Source organism: Ammodytes marinus (genome assembly GCF_949987685.1).
Source record: "Ammodytes marinus genome assembly, chromosome: 20".
Lineage (NCBI taxonomy): Eukaryota > Metazoa > Chordata > Actinopteri > Uranoscopiformes > Ammodytidae > Ammodytes > Ammodytes marinus.
The window spans coordinates 23,643,446-23,662,153 of record NC_137224.1 but is presented as its reverse complement, the minus strand read 5'-3'; the positions used below and the strand labels follow the sequence as shown (position 1 = coordinate 23,662,153).

Below are 18,708 nucleotides of genomic sequence, written 5' to 3'. Positions count from 1 at the left end.
CGAGCTGAAAAAAAATCTTTTACAATTAATTATATTTTTGGCCCCAAAATGCCTTACTTTGCCTAGCCTATAACCGGTGCAACTGAGAGAAAAGAATAGCTCCCTATCCACAGAGCATGCGCAAAGGGATAGCAGACAACGCAGACGGTGCGCCTGGCCCATTTTAATGTATTTAAATTAGGTAATATTCTAAATCCAGTGCTAAATCGCTCCATCCTATGAAAATTAGCCTTGTTGCAAATAGCACCTTATCCTCAAAGGCCAGCGCTATTTACAACAGGCCGTTTTAGAGGAGCAAATACCGTGTATGAATCTTGTGTACTGAAAGGACGCAATCTTTCTGATGATAGAACATTCATCACCATGAAATCCTAGCAGATCGTCTTGGCCCTGTGCGTAAAGCGTAAAAGAGCACGGTGCTTTCTGAAACAGTCCTGTCTGGGAAGAGACCCGTTAGGGGAGACCGGGGATAGTAGGCACACTTTTTACTCTAGTGAGAATTGCTCATCACCAAAACATCTTTCAATAGTAATTCCTACATTAAATTGAAGCTTAAGGTGTTGGCTTGAAATGTGTACCCCTCACTTTTTCTCACTTATTGTAATAATGAATAAATTAATCATCAAAGACACCCTTACACATTGTGACAACCAACCCCATCAAGGGGTCGGTTGTCACACACTATGTGGTTGTTTCTCACAATGTTATCTTAATGGGAATACTCTTAAAAAGAAGGCAAGAAAGCAGAACTACATTTGAAAGTTTAAATGCATTGTCAAGTTGACAAATAGGCCTACATAACTTACTGTAGCCTTAGCAGCTGGTCTAGTTTGGGATGCACTGGGTTGTTTTGATTTTGTTACCCTTTTTTCTTTTGCATGCTAGCTGCCTTTTCCTGCTCTATTCTTTCCTTCTCTGGGGTGTCAGTGAGGATACAACTTGACAATTTCTTTCGTTATTGGGTTCCTTTTCTGGCAGCAGCCTTTGGATAACATGTGACAACCTACCCCCCAAAAAATGTGACGACCAATCCCAACTTGAATTTCTTGCTATCATCAAGGCCAACAACCATCTGACAACTACGGTAACTCTACTACGGCGGACAGCGAGTAGCAATGTCTTCACAAACAAACCCTCAATTTACCATTCCCCGGATACCAACAACTAACACCGCTAAGACAGCAACAAAACGAGGAAAGACGAATGTTGAAAAGCTAACTGCTAAAAGGGAGACGGAGAGAGCTCGAAAAAAAACCAGACTAAAGTCGGAGTGTTTCCACGCGGGCCATGTCTTCTTGCCGTATCACGTCAAGACCTCTCCGACCTCGTCCCCTTCCTCTGCCCCTAGGCTGCCTGCCGCTAGCAGCAGGACGTCCGCTGGCCCTATATATCCCTCGTCCTGTGCAGTGTTGCCAACTCATAGCGATTTTGTTGCTATATTTAGCGACTTTTCAGCCCCCCTGGTGACTTCTTTTTCAAAACAGCGACAAGCGACAAATCTAGCTTTTTTTACTGGTGTTATTGGTGACTTTTTTCGCCAAAGCAAGTATCACCTCTTCTCAATGAGCAGCGGGCGACTCCACGGCCCCTCCCCCGTCACAGAGCACTGACAGACAGCCCGGTCCTCGCACAGCAGCCCCTCCCAACTGCGGTCAGAGCAGGAGATACACGCCTCTCCGCTCTGTTACAGTTACAATTAGTTTGCTATCTTGCCTGGCTGTTACAGCTACTTTTCTTAGGCCTACCAGCACACTTACAATGATTTTAAGCTAACATACATGGTCTGTCTGTGATTAAGATGTATGCTCAATATGTACGTATGTAGTTATCATTACTAATGTTTAATCACCTCGGAATCGGACATGGTGTTTGTCTCCTGTCAATGTAACTGAATTCACATGAACGCGCATAGCTGTCGTTCGGAGGGAGGAGCTACAGCAGGTAGAGCGTTGGGAAAACAGCCGTTGGAATCCCAACGGCTGTTTTCACGCAAACTCTCAACCCTAGCTTTAAGTGACAATATTTCATTTTGGATTGACAAAAATGCCGAACTCTATTCAGATGCTTACTATTGAAGATGCTTACTATTGAAGATGCTTACTATTGGGCGTCTAATTCCCCAAAGAGTGTTTCTAGCAAGGATTTTGTGGATTTGTTTACAGGGGCTTTGAAGTTTATCCATTGATATGATTCATGATCATAGCTTCTACTTTTGGACAGACTATAATGACTCTTAGCACCAGATCCAGTACATATGAAGTATAACTCCTGCATGTCTCCATTGGATGAGGTCCTGTATTTCATAATGTGTGGCTTGCTGTGTGTCGAGTGGAGTGTAGATGAGTGCAGGGTGGAGGTGGTGCTAGGAGGAGATGGAGCTGGATGTTATCTGTAGTCCTGTTCACTTTGATGAAGCACCGTGGTTCAGGAATGTCTCATGGTGCTAGCTTCACAAGGCGCATCACTAGTTCACATGGTTTCTATCAGTCAGTGGGATTCATTGTGTAGCCATACAAGAGTGTTACTTCCAACGGCGTAGATTTGGTGTGGGGGGGCTAGCTTTTTATGTGTTTTCTTGTGATGTGACTGGCATGACTTGTGGCAATGTTAATTCAAACTGTGCAGCCTTAGGCTTTAACATGGTCTCATTCTCTCATAGATTTGTTGTTGAGATGTACACGATTCCTAAAATAAAGCATCACAAAAACCATGTAATAAGTTTGGAATGTGCAGAAAGTTTTGAACAATCTAATTTGAAAGCAACACAGAATGCCTAAAGCCCAGTTCAGACCAAAGATTCGCCTTGCAACGACTTGCAACCAGACGCTTTTAGAACGTCGCGGGGGAGTAGTGGTAGCAGTGTGAACTGCGCGTTGCAAGCCGTAGCAAGGAGTCGCAGAAGATTCAACATGTCAAATCGCCAGGTCTAGTTTTAGAAAGTCTCAGCCCGTCTCCTCGCAAGGAGTTGCGAGGCGAATCTTTGGTCTGTACTGGTTCTTAAGGGCCTTACTGCATTATATTCCATTATATTTGTAAAAATAATGGATAGGATTTATATAGCGCTTTATTCCCTAATGACTCAAAGCGCTTCACAGGGTTCCAGGTTCCATTCATTCACACACAGTGGTAAACTACGATAGTAGCCACAGCTGCCCTGGGGCAGACTGACGGAAGCGTGGCTGCCATTCCGCGCCAACGGCCCCTCCGACCACCACCTTAAACATACAGCAGCCATACATATTCACACCAGGCAAGGTGGGTGAAGTGTCTTGCCCAAGGACACAACAACCATGACACAAGTGGCAGGGCGGGGATTGAACCGCCAACCCTTAGATCATTGGCCAACCCGCTCTACCACCTGAGACACGGTCGCTCAAGTGTTTGACGCTGAAACAAAACCTACACCTATGCTACTATATCTTACTACTTTACTCCTGTGTTCTCTATGCATGTGTGTGTGTGTGTACATGGGTGTGTGAATATACACATATTTAGTAAAATGCCTATGGGCTGTATGTGTGTATGTCTTTGTATACAGATATCATATATAATGTTAGTGTGTCCTACCAGTGCAGACGCAGGGCATGCAGGAAGGCTGACAGCCCCTCCATGATGAGCAGGATGGCCACAGTGAGGGTGGCAAAGGCACCGAAGATGATTGACAGGGCGAAGAACCCGCCCCCGCTCCGGGACGACAGACCCAGATGCATCACCATGGTCCACAGCACTTCAGACAGCTCTACACACACACACACAGGGTTTACACATATACATTTGAATACAGAGTAAATGAACTACTGTACAGGTGCATTTGGTCAAAAAGACTGTAGAAATGTTTTAAATATGCTTTTGTGTTCCTCTGTGTGTGTGTGTGTGTGCGTGTGTGCGTGCGTGCGTGCTTTTACTCACGGGCATGAGCCAGGCTGAGCGCCCAGAGACGCAGGTATGAGGCTGTGTTGGAGATGCATCCTAGACAGTATTCTATGGTGTGGATGGCCTGGTGGACAGCCACGTCTCCAAAGTCAAACTGTGGTGGAAAGCGCAGAAAAGGTTTAGAAACATAGTTAGCTGCTGTTAATGGACTTTTGAAACTTATCCTAACCAGGAAAGTATCACAGTAGTACTCTTATGGGCACACAAGAACGCGCCCCTCTTTCACATATATTGCCAGTGTTAAGGTTGTACCAGGTGTTTCAAATTGAAACTACATTTTTGGAAACTGCATTTGCCTATGCCTATGGCTTTGGCACATTTTCAAATTCATACGCTATTATTAAGCTTTATTGACCCAAGAAAATTGATTCTGGTGCTGACAATTTTAGCTGCTCTTACAAGAAAGATCAATAAATAAAAACAATATAACACAGAAATCAATTAAAAGAGAAATAAATATACAACTCTTCACATGTAAACAATGAGTGCCACAGGCCACATCAGTAGCACACGTCAAAGAACACAGTAAAGCGATTGCACAACCCATACAGCCTTAGCATTATCTAAAATGTTGATGGAGGCAACATCTAAAACTATCACTTCAACTTCTATGCAGCATCCTCATCCCCAGTATTGTGATACAGTTCCAGTGTGAGTAACCCATGACAAAGGCATTAAGAAAAACTAGTTTTCTGTAACATGTCATTCATGATCATCAGAGGAAAAATGAGACTGTTTCAGTACTATTTAAAATGTCCTCGTAGCACCTTTCAGTGGAGCAATGTCATCATCAAATTTGATGGAGAGCCATGAGCAAGTACGTGTGTGTGTGTGTGTGTGTGTGTGTGTGTGTGTGTGTGTGTGTGTGTCTGAATCAAGGACATTTAAATAGTTTAAAGGTAAAAATAGTTATAAATGTCACAGTATGGGCCACATCCACTAAGAATGGATTGCACTCGCTAATAGCTCAATGAATTGCGGCAAAATAGTGCCCGCAATCTGCTCCGTTTTAGCAAAGTATGCACTAAGAAATGTGCATATATACGGGCGGCGGCGCTAACACGCCCACAAAGTTTGCCAGCAGGGCGTAGTTTATCCTTGTTTTGCGTTTGTGTGAGTAAGTGGGTAGGACTGCCGTCAAGGGGGAGACACCTGCACAGCTGGTGCACAGGGAGACACAAAAACAAACTTCTCTTACAAGAAAAGAGAATAAGACAAAGACGCTGCTTTGCTTCTTATTATTTAAAAAAACGACCTCAACAAGGACATGCTCATCCCACTTCTGTGCTGCAGCATGTGATGACACATTTTGAGTATTTTATCCATGTGGAGCTGCAGGAGAAGGGGTTGTGGATCCACATCATTAACTTGATGTGCTGTGGTATTAATTGCTCTAAGATAATGTTGTCCTAGGCACGGTGGAGACACACAGCAGGCAGTAACAGGTCCCTTCTCAGGCGGGACTGTTTCAGGCAGCACTGTGCGCTTCACGCTTTACGCACGGGGCCAAGACAATCGGTCAGGATTGGATGGTGATGAATGTTCTATACTCTGCTTCACATCATCACAGGTGTATACAGGTGTCATTGTTTTTAATAAAGCAGACATTATAAAATAAACCTGAGCTCCATCATATCTCTTTTTCCTATAAACATAAGTACACAACCCACTTCCTGTAGATTTTCCCCCATAATATGACTCAATATTAATTCAATATAATGGAATAATAAAGCTCACGAGAGAGGGAGACAGAGAGACAGATAGAAGGGAAGTGTTATTCTACAGCCGCCTCAATAATAATAATAATAATAATAATTTGAATTTATATAGCGCCTTTCAAGGTACCCAAGGTTGCTTCACAAAAAAGGGGGGAAGTACAGTGATTGTGTACACAGGGGGGTGGGGGCGGGTTAGAGGTCATAGGCCTCTGAGAAGAGGTGTGCCTTCAGGAGCTTCTTGAAGGACTCCACTGAAGTGGCACAGCGGATATGGAGGGGGAGCAGATTCCACAGAGTGGGGGCAGATGCACAAAAGGCCCTGTCCCCAAAGGTCTTGAGTCTGGTGCGGGGAGTTGCCAGCTGGTCCTTAGCAGAGGACCTGAGGGACCGCATGGGGGTGTAAGGATGGAGGAGGTCAGAGAGGTAACGGGGGGCCAGAGCATGCAGGGACTTGTAGGTGAGTAGGAGGATTTTGAACTTGATCCGGGACTTAACTGGTAACCAGTGGAGCTGCATCAGGGTGGGGGTGATGTGCTGCCAGAGCTTAGTGCCAGTTAAAACCCTGGCAGCTGAGTTCTGAACATATTGCAGTCGGTCCAAGGTTTTGGAGGGGAGACCTGTGAGGATGGCATTACAGTAGTCCAGACGGGTGGAGATGAAGCAGTGGATGAGGGTTTCAGTGACTGAGTCTGAGAGTGAGGGTCGGAGTCTTGCAATGTTTCTCAGGTGGTAGAAAGCAGATTTAGTGACATTTTTGATATGGGACTGAAATGACAGGGTGGGGTCAAGGAGGACACCCAGGTTGCGGACTACGGAGGATGGGGTGATAGAGCAGCCATCCACTTCCAGAAGAAGATCCCCAACCTTCCTGAGCAGTGACTTGGGGGCCACGACCATGAGCTCAGTTTTATTGTTGTTCAGTTTGAGTAGGTTAGAGGTCATCCAGGTTTTAAGTTCTTGCAGACAGTTGATGAGTGGAGTCGGTGGAAGCTGAGTTGAGGGTTTGGTGCTGATGTATAGTTGGGTATCATCAGCATAGCAGTGAAAACTGAGACCGTGATGACGAATGACTCAAGCCCATTAAACGTGCCCATAACAGTAACCTAGTATCTTTCATACGCGGTATTTGCTCCACTAAAATGGCCTGTTGCAAATAGCGCTGGCCTATGAGGATTAGGTGAAATTTGCAACAAGGCTTATTTGCAAAGGAATGAAGAAATATTGCACTGGATTTTAGATAGGGAGCAATTTTTTTCTGTCATTTGCAGCGGTTTAGTAGCCTGGCATTCCCAGACCTGCCACTAGGCGCTGGCAAATAAAATTTGCGGCGCCTGTTGGTCTGGACACGCTCCGTTGAAGCTTTATCAAGAAGACCAGAAATCTGGGCTCACGTTTCAATTGGTTCTATCTAATATGGGCGCGCCAGAGCCCTTTATATGGTACTCTGGGGAGGACGTAACCGGATGACGACAGTGACGTGCATGCGACGTCGAAGCCGTGATAGTAAACATCAAAGATGGCTGCGGATATGTTGTGTGAGTTTGAGACTGCTTTGGCCTCGACCCTTAACAATTTGTAAGACGGCACTCAAATCTTTCATTAGCAAGTAAGTGGAATGTTCTGTTTTGCCGACCGACAACGGCAAACGTTTAATTTTACAGTTTAACAGCTGTTCGCTAAACGAACGGGGCTTACGTCACCTTGTGCATCGCTCTGATTGGTTGTAGTGCTATCCAACTGTGTGCAGTGGCATTTGAAATGCACGAGTAGGAGCCGCCCCTTGAGTTGGAAATTACTATTGATGGCCAGACCCTCTATCGTTCAAGATATCACGGTCTGGATTTCCAGGCTAGCGGTTTAGTGGATGTGGCCCATAATTCATTATACCTTATCAATTAAAGCTGGGGTATGTGATTTATGATTGGTCAAAATTAACATGAGCGGTACACTTTGACCAATCAGAGTGAGGCTCTGATTCTTAAAAAAAAAAAAAAAAAAAAAATACGATTCTCTGTTCTTATTGGCTGTTGGGACTGTCCATTCACTTAGGCACCGACGTTGTTGGTGTAGAGAGCGTGTCAGGGAGGGAGGGACCAAAGAGAACAAGTGGAGCGGTTGAGGTATTTGGATTCAAATCTCTATCCCAACTAGGGTTGCTGGACGGGTCCCGGGATTTCGGGATTCCCGTGAAATGAGTCAGTCCGGGAGTACCGGAAATTGGCCACGGGACCCGTCCTCCCGTTTTTTTTTTTTTTTTAGATTTTTTTGAGGGGGGATATATTTTTAAATATTATTTAGACAGGCAGGCATACGAAATACCAGCGCCTCTACAATACTGAAAGTGCTGTGTCCGAGGAAGAGTCTGATGATACCCAAGAATATGCGTATCAGCCAGAGCTTAAGCGAGCAGACGATGACCCAGAGCCTTACTGCACATCTGCAGCAGGCAGTCATTAGCCTCGTTAGAGATGTCGCCGTCTTGCTCAGACCTGCGCAATTATGACGCTCGGCTTGCTGAGCGCACAGCATTTTTGTTGTGCGCTCAGCAAGACGGGCTTCATAGTTGCGCAGGTCTGAGCAAGACGGCTCCAAGTCGAACGAGGCTAATGACTGCATGCAATGTCCCGAGCCAGACCAGAGGTATGGGAATGACCTCCTCAAAATAATTTCAAACGAGTTTGCGCTCTTCGAGGCAACCAAAGAGCGACCCAAACACCTGCAGCAGCTCTACTCTGCACTTTCCACCATACAGCCGACGTCCGTGGAAGAAAGAGCGTTCTCGGTGTGCGGTCAGTTCGTGACAAAGCTCAGAAACAGGCTGAGCAGTGTCTCTTGAAGTCACACTTCATGAAAATAAAAGAAAGGAAAGCTGGAAAGTAGTCTTGCTTAGCGTGTCAGTTTGAATAGGCTGTTAGTTCTGTCATGTCTTATTTCACACGTTAAGAGCAATCGGTAGTGCATTTTTTGTTATTTGCCTATCCTTTGGAAAATATTCAATTTAAACTGATTTCGTTCATAGAAATAAAAATAGATTGTTTGAAATACATTTGTTCGCCAAACACCGTTTTTTGGCCATGTTTTGATATTGAACCTCTGTGAATTTTTTTTCGTATTTTCTTCATAAAAACACCGTTTTCAATAGGCATCTTCTGGAAAATATTTTGCCTAATTTGAATGGCTTTTCTTCATGTTATTTAAGTAGAAATAAAACGTGATGTAATATAGCGTTGTTCTGCTGCATTTATTTATCTATTTGCATTGATTTAGTCCCATTAAAGTAGTATTAAAGGGCAATAATGGTTTCAACGGGAAATCCCGGGAAATCCCGTGAGGAGCTCTGAAATCCCGGGATTTGAAAAGGGGCCATTTCGGGAAATTTCAGCAACCCTAATCCCAACTGCTATTTTCTCCCCAAATCTACTAGCATCTACTAAACACAAGTTTATTATCACCCAGATCTGCTTTTATATATTATATAATATATTAATATATGGCCAATAATGATGACTTTACTGTCAGTGGCAGGAGCAGTGGAAATAGTTTGAAATGGAACATCCGTACTCTTAATGAGATGGTTCCTTTGACCTGTACTTGAGCCCTTAGCTGTGATCAGACAGAAAAGCAAGAGCAAAGATGTCTGTGTTGAGACGAGTGTCTCTTTCCCCCCAGCAGCAGGAGTCCAGAGCAAGGACTTGTTTGTGTATTGTAAAGGCAACAGAGTTTCCTCCGTTCTCTGCTTCCTGGAACAAGACTAGACTTTCCTGTATGAGGGGGGAGGAAACATGGGAGTCTGGAACTCTACGGTGCTCTTGTTTGGTTTGGCTTTGCACTGGCCTGGGTTCCTCTTTCCATGCTTTTTCTTTTGTCCTTGGACCCATGAAAATACAGTTCATGGAAGCAGCACTTACTGTTCTCATTCAAACAGTCTCCCACACAAAACAACACAGGCTAACATGATGTAATGGCACAATACACTGAGGGAGAGAGTGGCTTTGATTCAAAATGTTGATTTCATATTAACCAACATTTTACAAAGACGTTGGATCCGTAATGGAGTGAGTCAATAAAGCGCTCAGTCAAAAGACAGTTTTCAAGCATCCACAAACTACTGTCTGACTGACCTGCAGTCCGTACAGGGAAACAAAAAAACTCAGGACAGAGACGCTTTGACTCTGCTCACTCACAGATGTTTACATGGTAATACTTTAGTATTACCATGTAAACATCTGGTCAATGATTGACTCCTTTGTGATTTTTCTCTACTTATGACATCTATAGCAGGATGTCTGTCCTGGGAGAGGGATCCCTTACTCTGTCAACTCCCTGAGATTTCTCAATTTTTTAAATCCCGGTAAAGGGTTTTTACTGGGAGTTTTTTCTCAGCCGAGCTAAGGGTGTAAGGTAAAGGGTAGGGTGTCGTACTGTATGGAATGTAAAGCCAACTGAGGATAATGTCTATTTGTGCTATTGGGCTATACAAATAAAACTGATTTGATTCACTCTCAGTCAATTGAGTGATTCAATTCAGACTCATCTTGGACCAGCAAGTCTTTAAAAAAAAATGTTTTGTGAATGTTTTTACTTGGCCTTACTCATTAAACAAACCTTTCCATTTTGGCAAAGCATGTAAACCATTTTGGGGATATTTTTCTATTTATTTACAGCGTTTCCTCTCAGGGTTTTTGAAAATAATTAGAAAAAGCCAGAGGACTAAAGCACACTTGATGGTCCTCTAACCTGACACTGTGGCCATCTAAAAGGAAATAATACAGCATAGTATGATCACTGCACACAACAACTGAACTACGAGTATTAAGGAAAGTCTTTCTTTTCTCAGAGACACTTTGAATGGCTCTCAACCCTAATTTAGATTTGTTCTTCACTGTTGGACCGTCAAATAATTTGGCTCGGCATTATCATTATCTTTATCTTTTCAACAGTTCATTCAATCTCTCATCGAGTCTTTCATTTTTGTATTTTACAAAAAGTCGAGATAATTAAAGGTGCTGTAAGCGGAATGGTTCTTTTAGCTAACTTCCTGTCAGTGACTGCAGTTAGCAGTCCCCTCCCTCGTCCCCACGTCACCACATTAATGCACTGCGGTCTTCAAGCAGCAAGTTATCTAGCATCATCTCAGATCCATAAGTGTGATAAAACGTGATAAAAACCATCAAAACAGACATTGGGAAGGATTTTTACTTGCTCCGCCATTGTCGGTGCATACACATTCACCCATCTGTTGCTCTGGCGTGCACCGGCAGTGAGAACATGGAGTGTATATACTATATATGAGTGAGACGAGTGTCGGTTTGTAGCGTTCTCTCATCTGATTGGATAAAAATTTCGGGATACTACAATAAGTTTATTTACAGAGTACATGCAAAGCAGCTGACTGAGAGATCGGCTTTATGAAACGCGCACATTATGTAAGTGATCACTGTATGAATAAAGAGCGATTTTACACTTATATCAACATAAATAAACCGCTTACTTCACCTTTAAACTTGTTTTTTTTTGCACTTGTAAAATATGTTGATAATCATTGAATATAATGAATGAACACCTTGCCTTTTTTTTACAGAAACAAACACACACCTTAACAATCACACACATTAACATGTCCTGTACGGGAAGTTGGACAGTAAGCAGTAGACTGAGGATTTAGACACATCTACCACAGTTCACAGAAAGAAAGAAAAAAACACAGTTTGATACTGAAGGCACAAACAGAGCAGGCAGCACAGACACAGTGAAAGCAGACCACACCCAGGTTCTTACCGGCTCTTCATCTGCGTGCTTGAAAGTAAAGAAAGGTCAAAGGTTAGTGACAGACTTCTGTAAAGGAAGGTTCCTACGTTTCATTCACTCTTTTGAAAACTCCAGACGGGTTTTCAGCTCAGGTTTATATTGTTTGCACATTTCATTTAAAACTAAATTCCTTCTTTCTCTCTTCAATAGTTCTAGTCCTCTGCATCCATCTGTGTCACGCGCATCAAGAAGAGATTCACTTCCCATTGGGAAGAGAGAAAGAGACAGTCTGTAGTCAATGTATTGCAATTGCCTATACATTCCTTTCAGAAACAGATCGATTAAAGCAAAATATGCTCTCATGCTCTAACTATGGTAAAAGTTAGGGGTCACTTTAATCAACATAGTTCCTGTTCCTCCTAGTGTGTCTCTTAATGAAATTAGGAACACGTTACTTTTAATAAGATTTCTATATATATTCAGGTCTGCGCTCTAGAGCCCATCCCACACCTTGATCTAAGGTGCTGATCCTATCCAGTGCTAACAGCCACTCAACCACTGACTAGAAATTCAAAGGTCAGTGTGCGTGCTTTAAATGATTATACACAATTCAAAAGAGCCAAATAAAACACAAAGAAAAAGCGCCTCATTGAATCCCCTACACTTGTTGATAGGACATGTCAATGTGAAATATCATACGCTTGGAAAAAGGATGACAAAGTGTAGTCTTATCATATATATTAGTATTTGGAAACACCAGACCTCTGAGTCACAGGTAAAAAGAAAAACACCAGCTTGTATTTTCTGGAATTCCACACGCTGGTTCTCATGGAAAAGCCCCTCACTGTTTATGTTTCTGGAAAAGGAAAAATCCATCTCTTATCTGCTCGGCTGCAGCCCTGCACTGGCCTTCCCTCTGACTGTACACTGTGTGCCCAATGTATCCACAACGCTCATGACTCTCTGATAAGAAGCTACAACAGGGAGATTTCACATTATGATTTTTTGTTATAGAAACTACAGAAGCTTTTAACAAATGCTGGATTATGAAACACACTACGTTTGATTACAGAAGGAATCCATCAAATGAAGGACTAACGAGGGGACTTCTTTTGATGTTTTTGACAGACAATTTTGATAGGGGTTTGGAAAACTAGTTTGGTCATTTTCAAAAACGAAATTAAAAATCTTTTTAGTTCCAAGGACCGACATATTCATTTAAAATAATCTAGGGCCCGGTTGCTAATCTTAAAATGTGCCAAAATGTGAATATGCAGCATAGTATTTTGTACAAATCTTTAAACATAAGGCTTACACCGTGGTTAGTTAACTCTTTTTTTTTGTAGCCTTTATTATGCAGTAAGTGCAACCAAGTTAAAAATATTTAACACTTTACTTGCCTGCCTTTAGAAACATAGTTGGTTAGTTGGAGGGCCTCCCAAAAACTTGAGGTTCAAATACAATGTTTCCTGCATTCTCTTTTCAATCTTTTGACTGACTTTGAATCTTTACTGGATCCCTGTGCTGCTATCAAACAGTCTTTGGCCGCTATGTGTGTTTTCTTTCATGTTACTCAGTGCATGAGTTGACGTGGTGAATCAATCAAGTCACCTTATATGTCAATATGATAACTGACTGTTGTGTTTGTTTTTATCGTCTCTCTTCTACTACTGAGCTGAATGTTGCATCACGCCACCAGTAATGTCGGCTTGGCTTTACCCCAACACAATGAAACAGGCCGTGGGGGTTTGCAGGGTCCGCTCATCTCTGTACCATGGACGTATTACCTGCTACTTCACACCCCATCCTCACACTGTCTCCATCAGATACATAGCCAGTGTCCAGAACCAATGAGCTGCCAAGCCATCACAAGGCTTCTGCTCAAAGAAACACATTTGATCTATTTATTTTTTTACATTTTGGATGGAATAGGTGGAAATTTAAATATATAGCTATATATTTCTTTTCAAGGCCCGTTACAAACGGAGCGGGTAACCTTTACTGCATTTCTTCCCCCTCTCTCTCTCCCCATTTCAACTCTATACTCTCTGACTTGAACTGTCAAATAAAGCACAACAACAACAGAAAACACGCTACATGTGAGCACAAGATTTGGGACATCCTTTTCTAGCATACCAGAAGTGTGCATAGATAGCAGAAAGTACAGGGATTGGAACGCAGGGGCATGTCTGGAAGAGCTTTGTGTTTGTGTTGTAGTGGTGTGTCATTGGCTCACCTCCTCTCCCTCCTCTGAGTGTTGTGAGAGCTGGTCATGGTCCACGATGCCAGCCTCGTCCTCCGTCGGCCCGTTGCCCACCCGGACCCCTCCGAACTTCTGCGAGCCCTGTTGGGTGAGCCCGGAGCATGATGAGGACACGCCTGTTTGCTCTAAAGACTGCTCTAGATTCTCTGCAGGAGTTTCTTCCCTCTTCTGGGACTAGATACAAAAGCCACAAGAGCTGTGTCTAGTTTAAAGCAAGCCTTAGATCAACGCTTTTTTTTTTTTACTTCAATTTTGTAAGTTAAAAACAGCAGGGCACCCAGCACAGAAAGTCTTTCATTTACAAAACATAATACGCCATGAGTGGAACTAGATTTGCTTTAAATACATTTTCATAAAACATGAAAAAGCTCAGAGATACAGTAATCCAATAACCCAGTATTACAGTATTAGTTTGGGGTAATTACCAAGTCTTTTATTTTTGGGGAGAATAACCTCACTGGTTGAGTTAAACCCAAACAAACAACTCTGAAAATTCAATTACATTTTTATATATTTTTTTGTAGATGGTTATTGCTGTTTTTTTGTTATAAAGCACAACTTGTAACTGTAACATTCTAAACTTTAAAAAGAGGAAACTGCTGTGTTCTTCATACTGCATTTATACAGTATATATATATTATTTATTTATATTATTAGTATATATTATATTGCTTCAAATGAAAAGTGCAGAACATCTTTCTTTTCACTGAAAGATGTTCCGGTCATGAGAACACAGATGGTGGGCCACTGAAGGGAAATGCTACTAGATCATCAGAAATAGTGACCAATGTTACATTGCAGCACCATGTCAAAAGAACAACTATAGATTACATTTAAATAAGTTAAGGGCTTTGTGTTCCTGGTGAATGGAGAGTATAACAACTACATTGTGAAAGATCATTCAATAATAACTGTCTCAATACAAAGTCTTATATTGTATGCTGCTGATTGGTAGAACATAATACTGCATCAAACGTTTAGTTGAATGTATACCATCTTCTCATAAACATGGTAATGGACTGATACTCTATTTGGAAATTTGATTTGACATTTAAGACAACCAGTGAGGGCAAACTGAGCTCCAGTCATGTTTAGCGCGTTGGTTTAAAACCCGTCAAATACACAGGCAGAACATCATTAGCTGTCAGGGTGCCCCTCAGTCTCTGTAGCATCTATCAAATATTTTCCACCAAAATATGAGCGTTTTTCCAAGGCAGGCTTTAAGCATTATTCATGTGAACACAACCAAGCACATTACACAATACAACATGCAATTGAAATGAATGAAAGAATAGGAGCGGGGGGGGGGAAAAAGGTCATATCAAAAGGTTATACTTTGGTATTCATCAAAGGTGGCAGTGTAAGGTTATGTAGGTATAGGGTCAGGTTCACATACCAGGTGCTTTTTCCACAGATGCTGACGCCGAAGCATCATAGTTTTCACAACCAGCATACAGGGAACACATGCAAGGGCAATCAGCACCAACAAAATCTGGATCCCCATCTACAGATTCAAACAGAGAGAGGGTTATAACAAGGTGACGGTGAGGTGTGGATGCTCTTTACCTGAACAGATGCTGGTGAGGCCTAGAACACTGTCCTCCCCTCTCAACAATAAGGCACAAAGGGCTGATGACTTGACTCTGCTCTTTGCTCTCATAAAAACTAGTTGTTGTTTACATCGACAATAGTAGGGCTGTAACGATATGTGTATTGAACCGAGAATCGCGATACATAGAGCCACGATCCTGCATCGTGATGGGAGAAGGCAGAATCGCCATTTAAAAAAAAAAAATGTAGGCTTAAGTTTTGGATAAAAGGTTTGGTGAAGGAAGCTGAAGCTCTTAAGTGTTAAGTTGATTTTTGGTTTACAGCACAGTTCAATATTTTAAATGTTTCAACAGTATTATCTTGTTACAGAGAAGAGAGATATGTTATATCTTTGGTCATTTATTAATTCATGTTGCTTATATTGTTTTTTGTGTTCAAATCTGTTCAGGTTATTTGTTATTAAATGTTACATTAAGTTAAATGTTATTATACATTTTATTTAATTAAAATGCTTTTCAAATTTCAAAAATCGTGATAGGAATCGAATGGTGAGTTTTTTGTATCGTTACAGCCCGAATCAATAGCAATATGCTGCAGTAGGAGACGTATCAGGAAAGCAGCCGAGGCCATGGACTGACGTATAACTTCTAAACCTATTCTAGTTTTAAAGGAGAGCAGACGCTTTCTTTGTGATTTCCATCTTCAACTTCATCTGGAAACAAGATGAACAAAACATGAATTAAGGCAAATGTCAGTCAGTCATTTTTCAGTCTCATTGAATCAATGTGGTCATCCGGGACAAAACCCTCACTATTTCTTAGCAACCAGCTCCCCTAAATGTGACTAAGGGTGCACTCACACTAGGCCATCTGTAGCGTGCCCAAGTACTTTTCCTCCCAAAATGTACTTGATTTGACTAGTGTGAGAGTGCTCCGTTCCGTACTCAAGCACGGTACACTTCCTCGCCCTCGGCTCCGGCACACTTGGGAGAGGTGTACTCAGGCCCACAGTACAGATGCTGGTGGATTTTGTGAGAACCAGGAGGACTAAGTTCAACACTATTCCCATCCATGGAGGAGAGGTTGCAGTGGTGGAGGGCTACAAACACCTGAGTCACACGGAGGCTGTCTACTGTACAGGAGGGGTGGAGTAGGCTCTATTTCTTGAGGAAGTGTGGTGGATTTTGAATGGTTAATACCAGAGTTTGCTGAGCGTGAATGTCTTAAAGGTTGGGGTCACTGGGGGAGAACGAGCACCCATAGAAGGACTTGTGTTTGAGACCATCTGTCTATTTGTAGATATTAATACACTTGATACGCCCCCACACATGAGGTATGAGACACTGTTCTGTAACTAATCGAGAGGTGCCATGCGGCTCTCAGCCTGCTGCTATCATGCTCACTCTGAAATCCTCTGTATGTCTTCTGGAAACTCCTGCAATAAACTTGGAACACTGATTTAAATAGTCCAGTCTAAAGTCCATTGTCTTGGTCGCCATGGGGAAACAGTTGGCTACTACAGAAGCTAAAGCCTTCAATGTGTGCAACAAGATGTTGAATATCATCAGCTACCAGCCTGTGGTTCAAAATGCAGTTATCTGTGCAGCCATCTGTTGATACAGCAGGATCAGAGCCAGTGTCTCTAAGAGCGCACTCACACTAGGCAATCCATACCGTACCCAAGCACAGTTGACCCCTAAAGTCTAGTGTGTTTGACGAGTGTGAGTTCAACATGGTGCACTTCCTTGGCCTTGGCCGGGCTGGAAGAGGTGAGCTTCAGCACAGTACGGCCGCTCATGTACAAGCATGAGCATGTCTGTAGTGGATAGAGGTCCTGTCTTCAGTTTATATGTGACTCTTCTGGTAGATTTTTTTTCCTTTGCTCTGATGCGGAGCTGGAATGTCTGTTGCAGATATTACTGGACGAAAATATAAAAAAAATAGACAACCAGAACAACCATAGACTCTATACAAAGCAAAAATGAATTTTAAAAACATAAAGACGCATGGTGATAATGCCAACCAATGCGTTTGTCGTATTGTATTATGATGCGATGACTTATGTACTAGAGGTTACTGTGGTCGCCGTGCTCAGGCCCGGCTGATCCTGGAGCAGTGTGAGTGTAGGCGGGCAGGGCAGTGGGGAGGGGGGGACATGCTAAGGCAGGACAACTAGTCCTAGTGTGAGTGCACAAGAGAACAAAGTGATGGCTGAAAGGCTGGCTCTGTGTTGGGGGCTGGTCTGGAGCCACCAGAGTCTGTTGTGCAGAGGAGGATGTTTCAGAAGCTGCTCAACAGTATGGACAGCACTACTCATCACATACACAGCTTAGTGGTAGGACGGCAGAGTGCCATCAGTCAGAGGCATCGCTACAATAAGGACCACAACAGGAAGTCATTCCTGCCCAGGGCAAAAACCATCTACAATGACTCCCCTCTGGGACAAGAGAGGAGACTGCCCTTATCTGTTTCCCTTTTAACATGTCATTTTTATTTTTATTTAAATGTTTTATTTCTTATTTATATGTTTTATTTCTATTCATGTTTTTCATTCTCTTTTCTAATGTGTACTATGTATTTGATGTTTTTTTTTTATCTTGCCCCTGTAGAGCACCTTGAGTGGCCCTGTGTCTGAAATGTGCTCTACAAATAAACTTGCCTTATGAGGGCCAAAGCACAATGCACATTTTACTCTTCATTTTCACATGAATAGTAAAACCTTTCCTTAAAGAAATGCAACTTATGTTAAATGATTTATCTGTTCTTTTTAGCATTTCACTCTGGCACTATGTAGCAGAGGTTGAGTCCATTTTAAACATGCTGCAAAAAGGGCCAAAATATATACAAACATTCAAATCAATTTCCAAATAGTTTGTGGTAAAACTGTAAGTCTGGCTGGCAGGGTACTGTAGTTTGAAAGAGGCTTAATGACCTGAATTCAAGCAAGAAAAACATCCCTACAGAATCATCTAAAGTCAAGACACAACATGTCTGCCTGCTCCAGTGCTGCTGATCTGTGGCCTAGGCTGACCAAAAGAAAATGAAGTGTATTTAATTATTATTGTGGGTTTGTCAATGTATGAACCGTGTCAAACCCCACACTAGGGTGGAACCATACTACTGGGTGTAGGAGGGGTAGGGAGCATGGGGCGGTCAGGGTAGGGGCACCTGTCCGCTGTAGAGGGGCTTGTTAGTGGGATCGTTGTAGTTGAAGAGACACATGTTGATGAAGTGGATGAGCAGGCTGGGAGCGTCTTTGGAGGTGAAGGCGTCGTAGGCCGTCCACTTGTAGAAGACCAGTAGAACCAGGTATCCAAACAGGCTGGCCATGAAGACTATCTCTGGGATGAAGCCCAGGAAGATGTTCAGGGGCTTTTTGAAGTAGCTGCAGGATACATTGAAGGTCGTTAACAACACAAGACAAAGACACTGTTTAGAATTCATTTTTCATGTCATTAGAATTATAGGGCTTCCATGTTCAGTAGTTTAACTTGGC

At 42.6% G+C, this 18,708-nt stretch overlaps 1 protein-coding gene across 8 annotated transcripts in view; it reads right to left on the bottom strand.

Moving 5' to 3' along the window:
* The window catches only part of atp6v0a1b (ATPase H+ transporting V0 subunit a1b), a gene marked incomplete at its 5' end in the record, with an annotated part of 42,034 nt that overhangs the window by 10,016 nt on the left and 13,310 nt on the right, over positions 1–18,708 (bottom strand). For 4 of the 8 annotated variants that reach the window (XM_080048479.1, XM_080048484.1, XM_080048483.1 and 1 more), the window contains 5 exons: positions 3,568–3,739; positions 3,910–4,027; positions 13,636–13,743; positions 15,059–15,166; positions 18,381–18,597. In XM_080048479.1, coding sequence (XP_079904605.1) covers positions 3,568–3,739; positions 3,910–4,027; positions 13,636–13,743; positions 15,059–15,166; positions 18,381–18,597 — 723 coding nt within the window. Of the gene's footprint in view, positions 1–3,567; positions 3,740–3,909; positions 4,028–11,429; positions 11,448–13,635; positions 13,837–15,058; positions 15,167–18,380; positions 18,598–18,708 lie in introns of all 8 variants that reach the window. The other 4 variants (XM_080048478.1, XM_080048480.1, XM_080048477.1 and 1 more) reach the window with 4 other exon arrangements.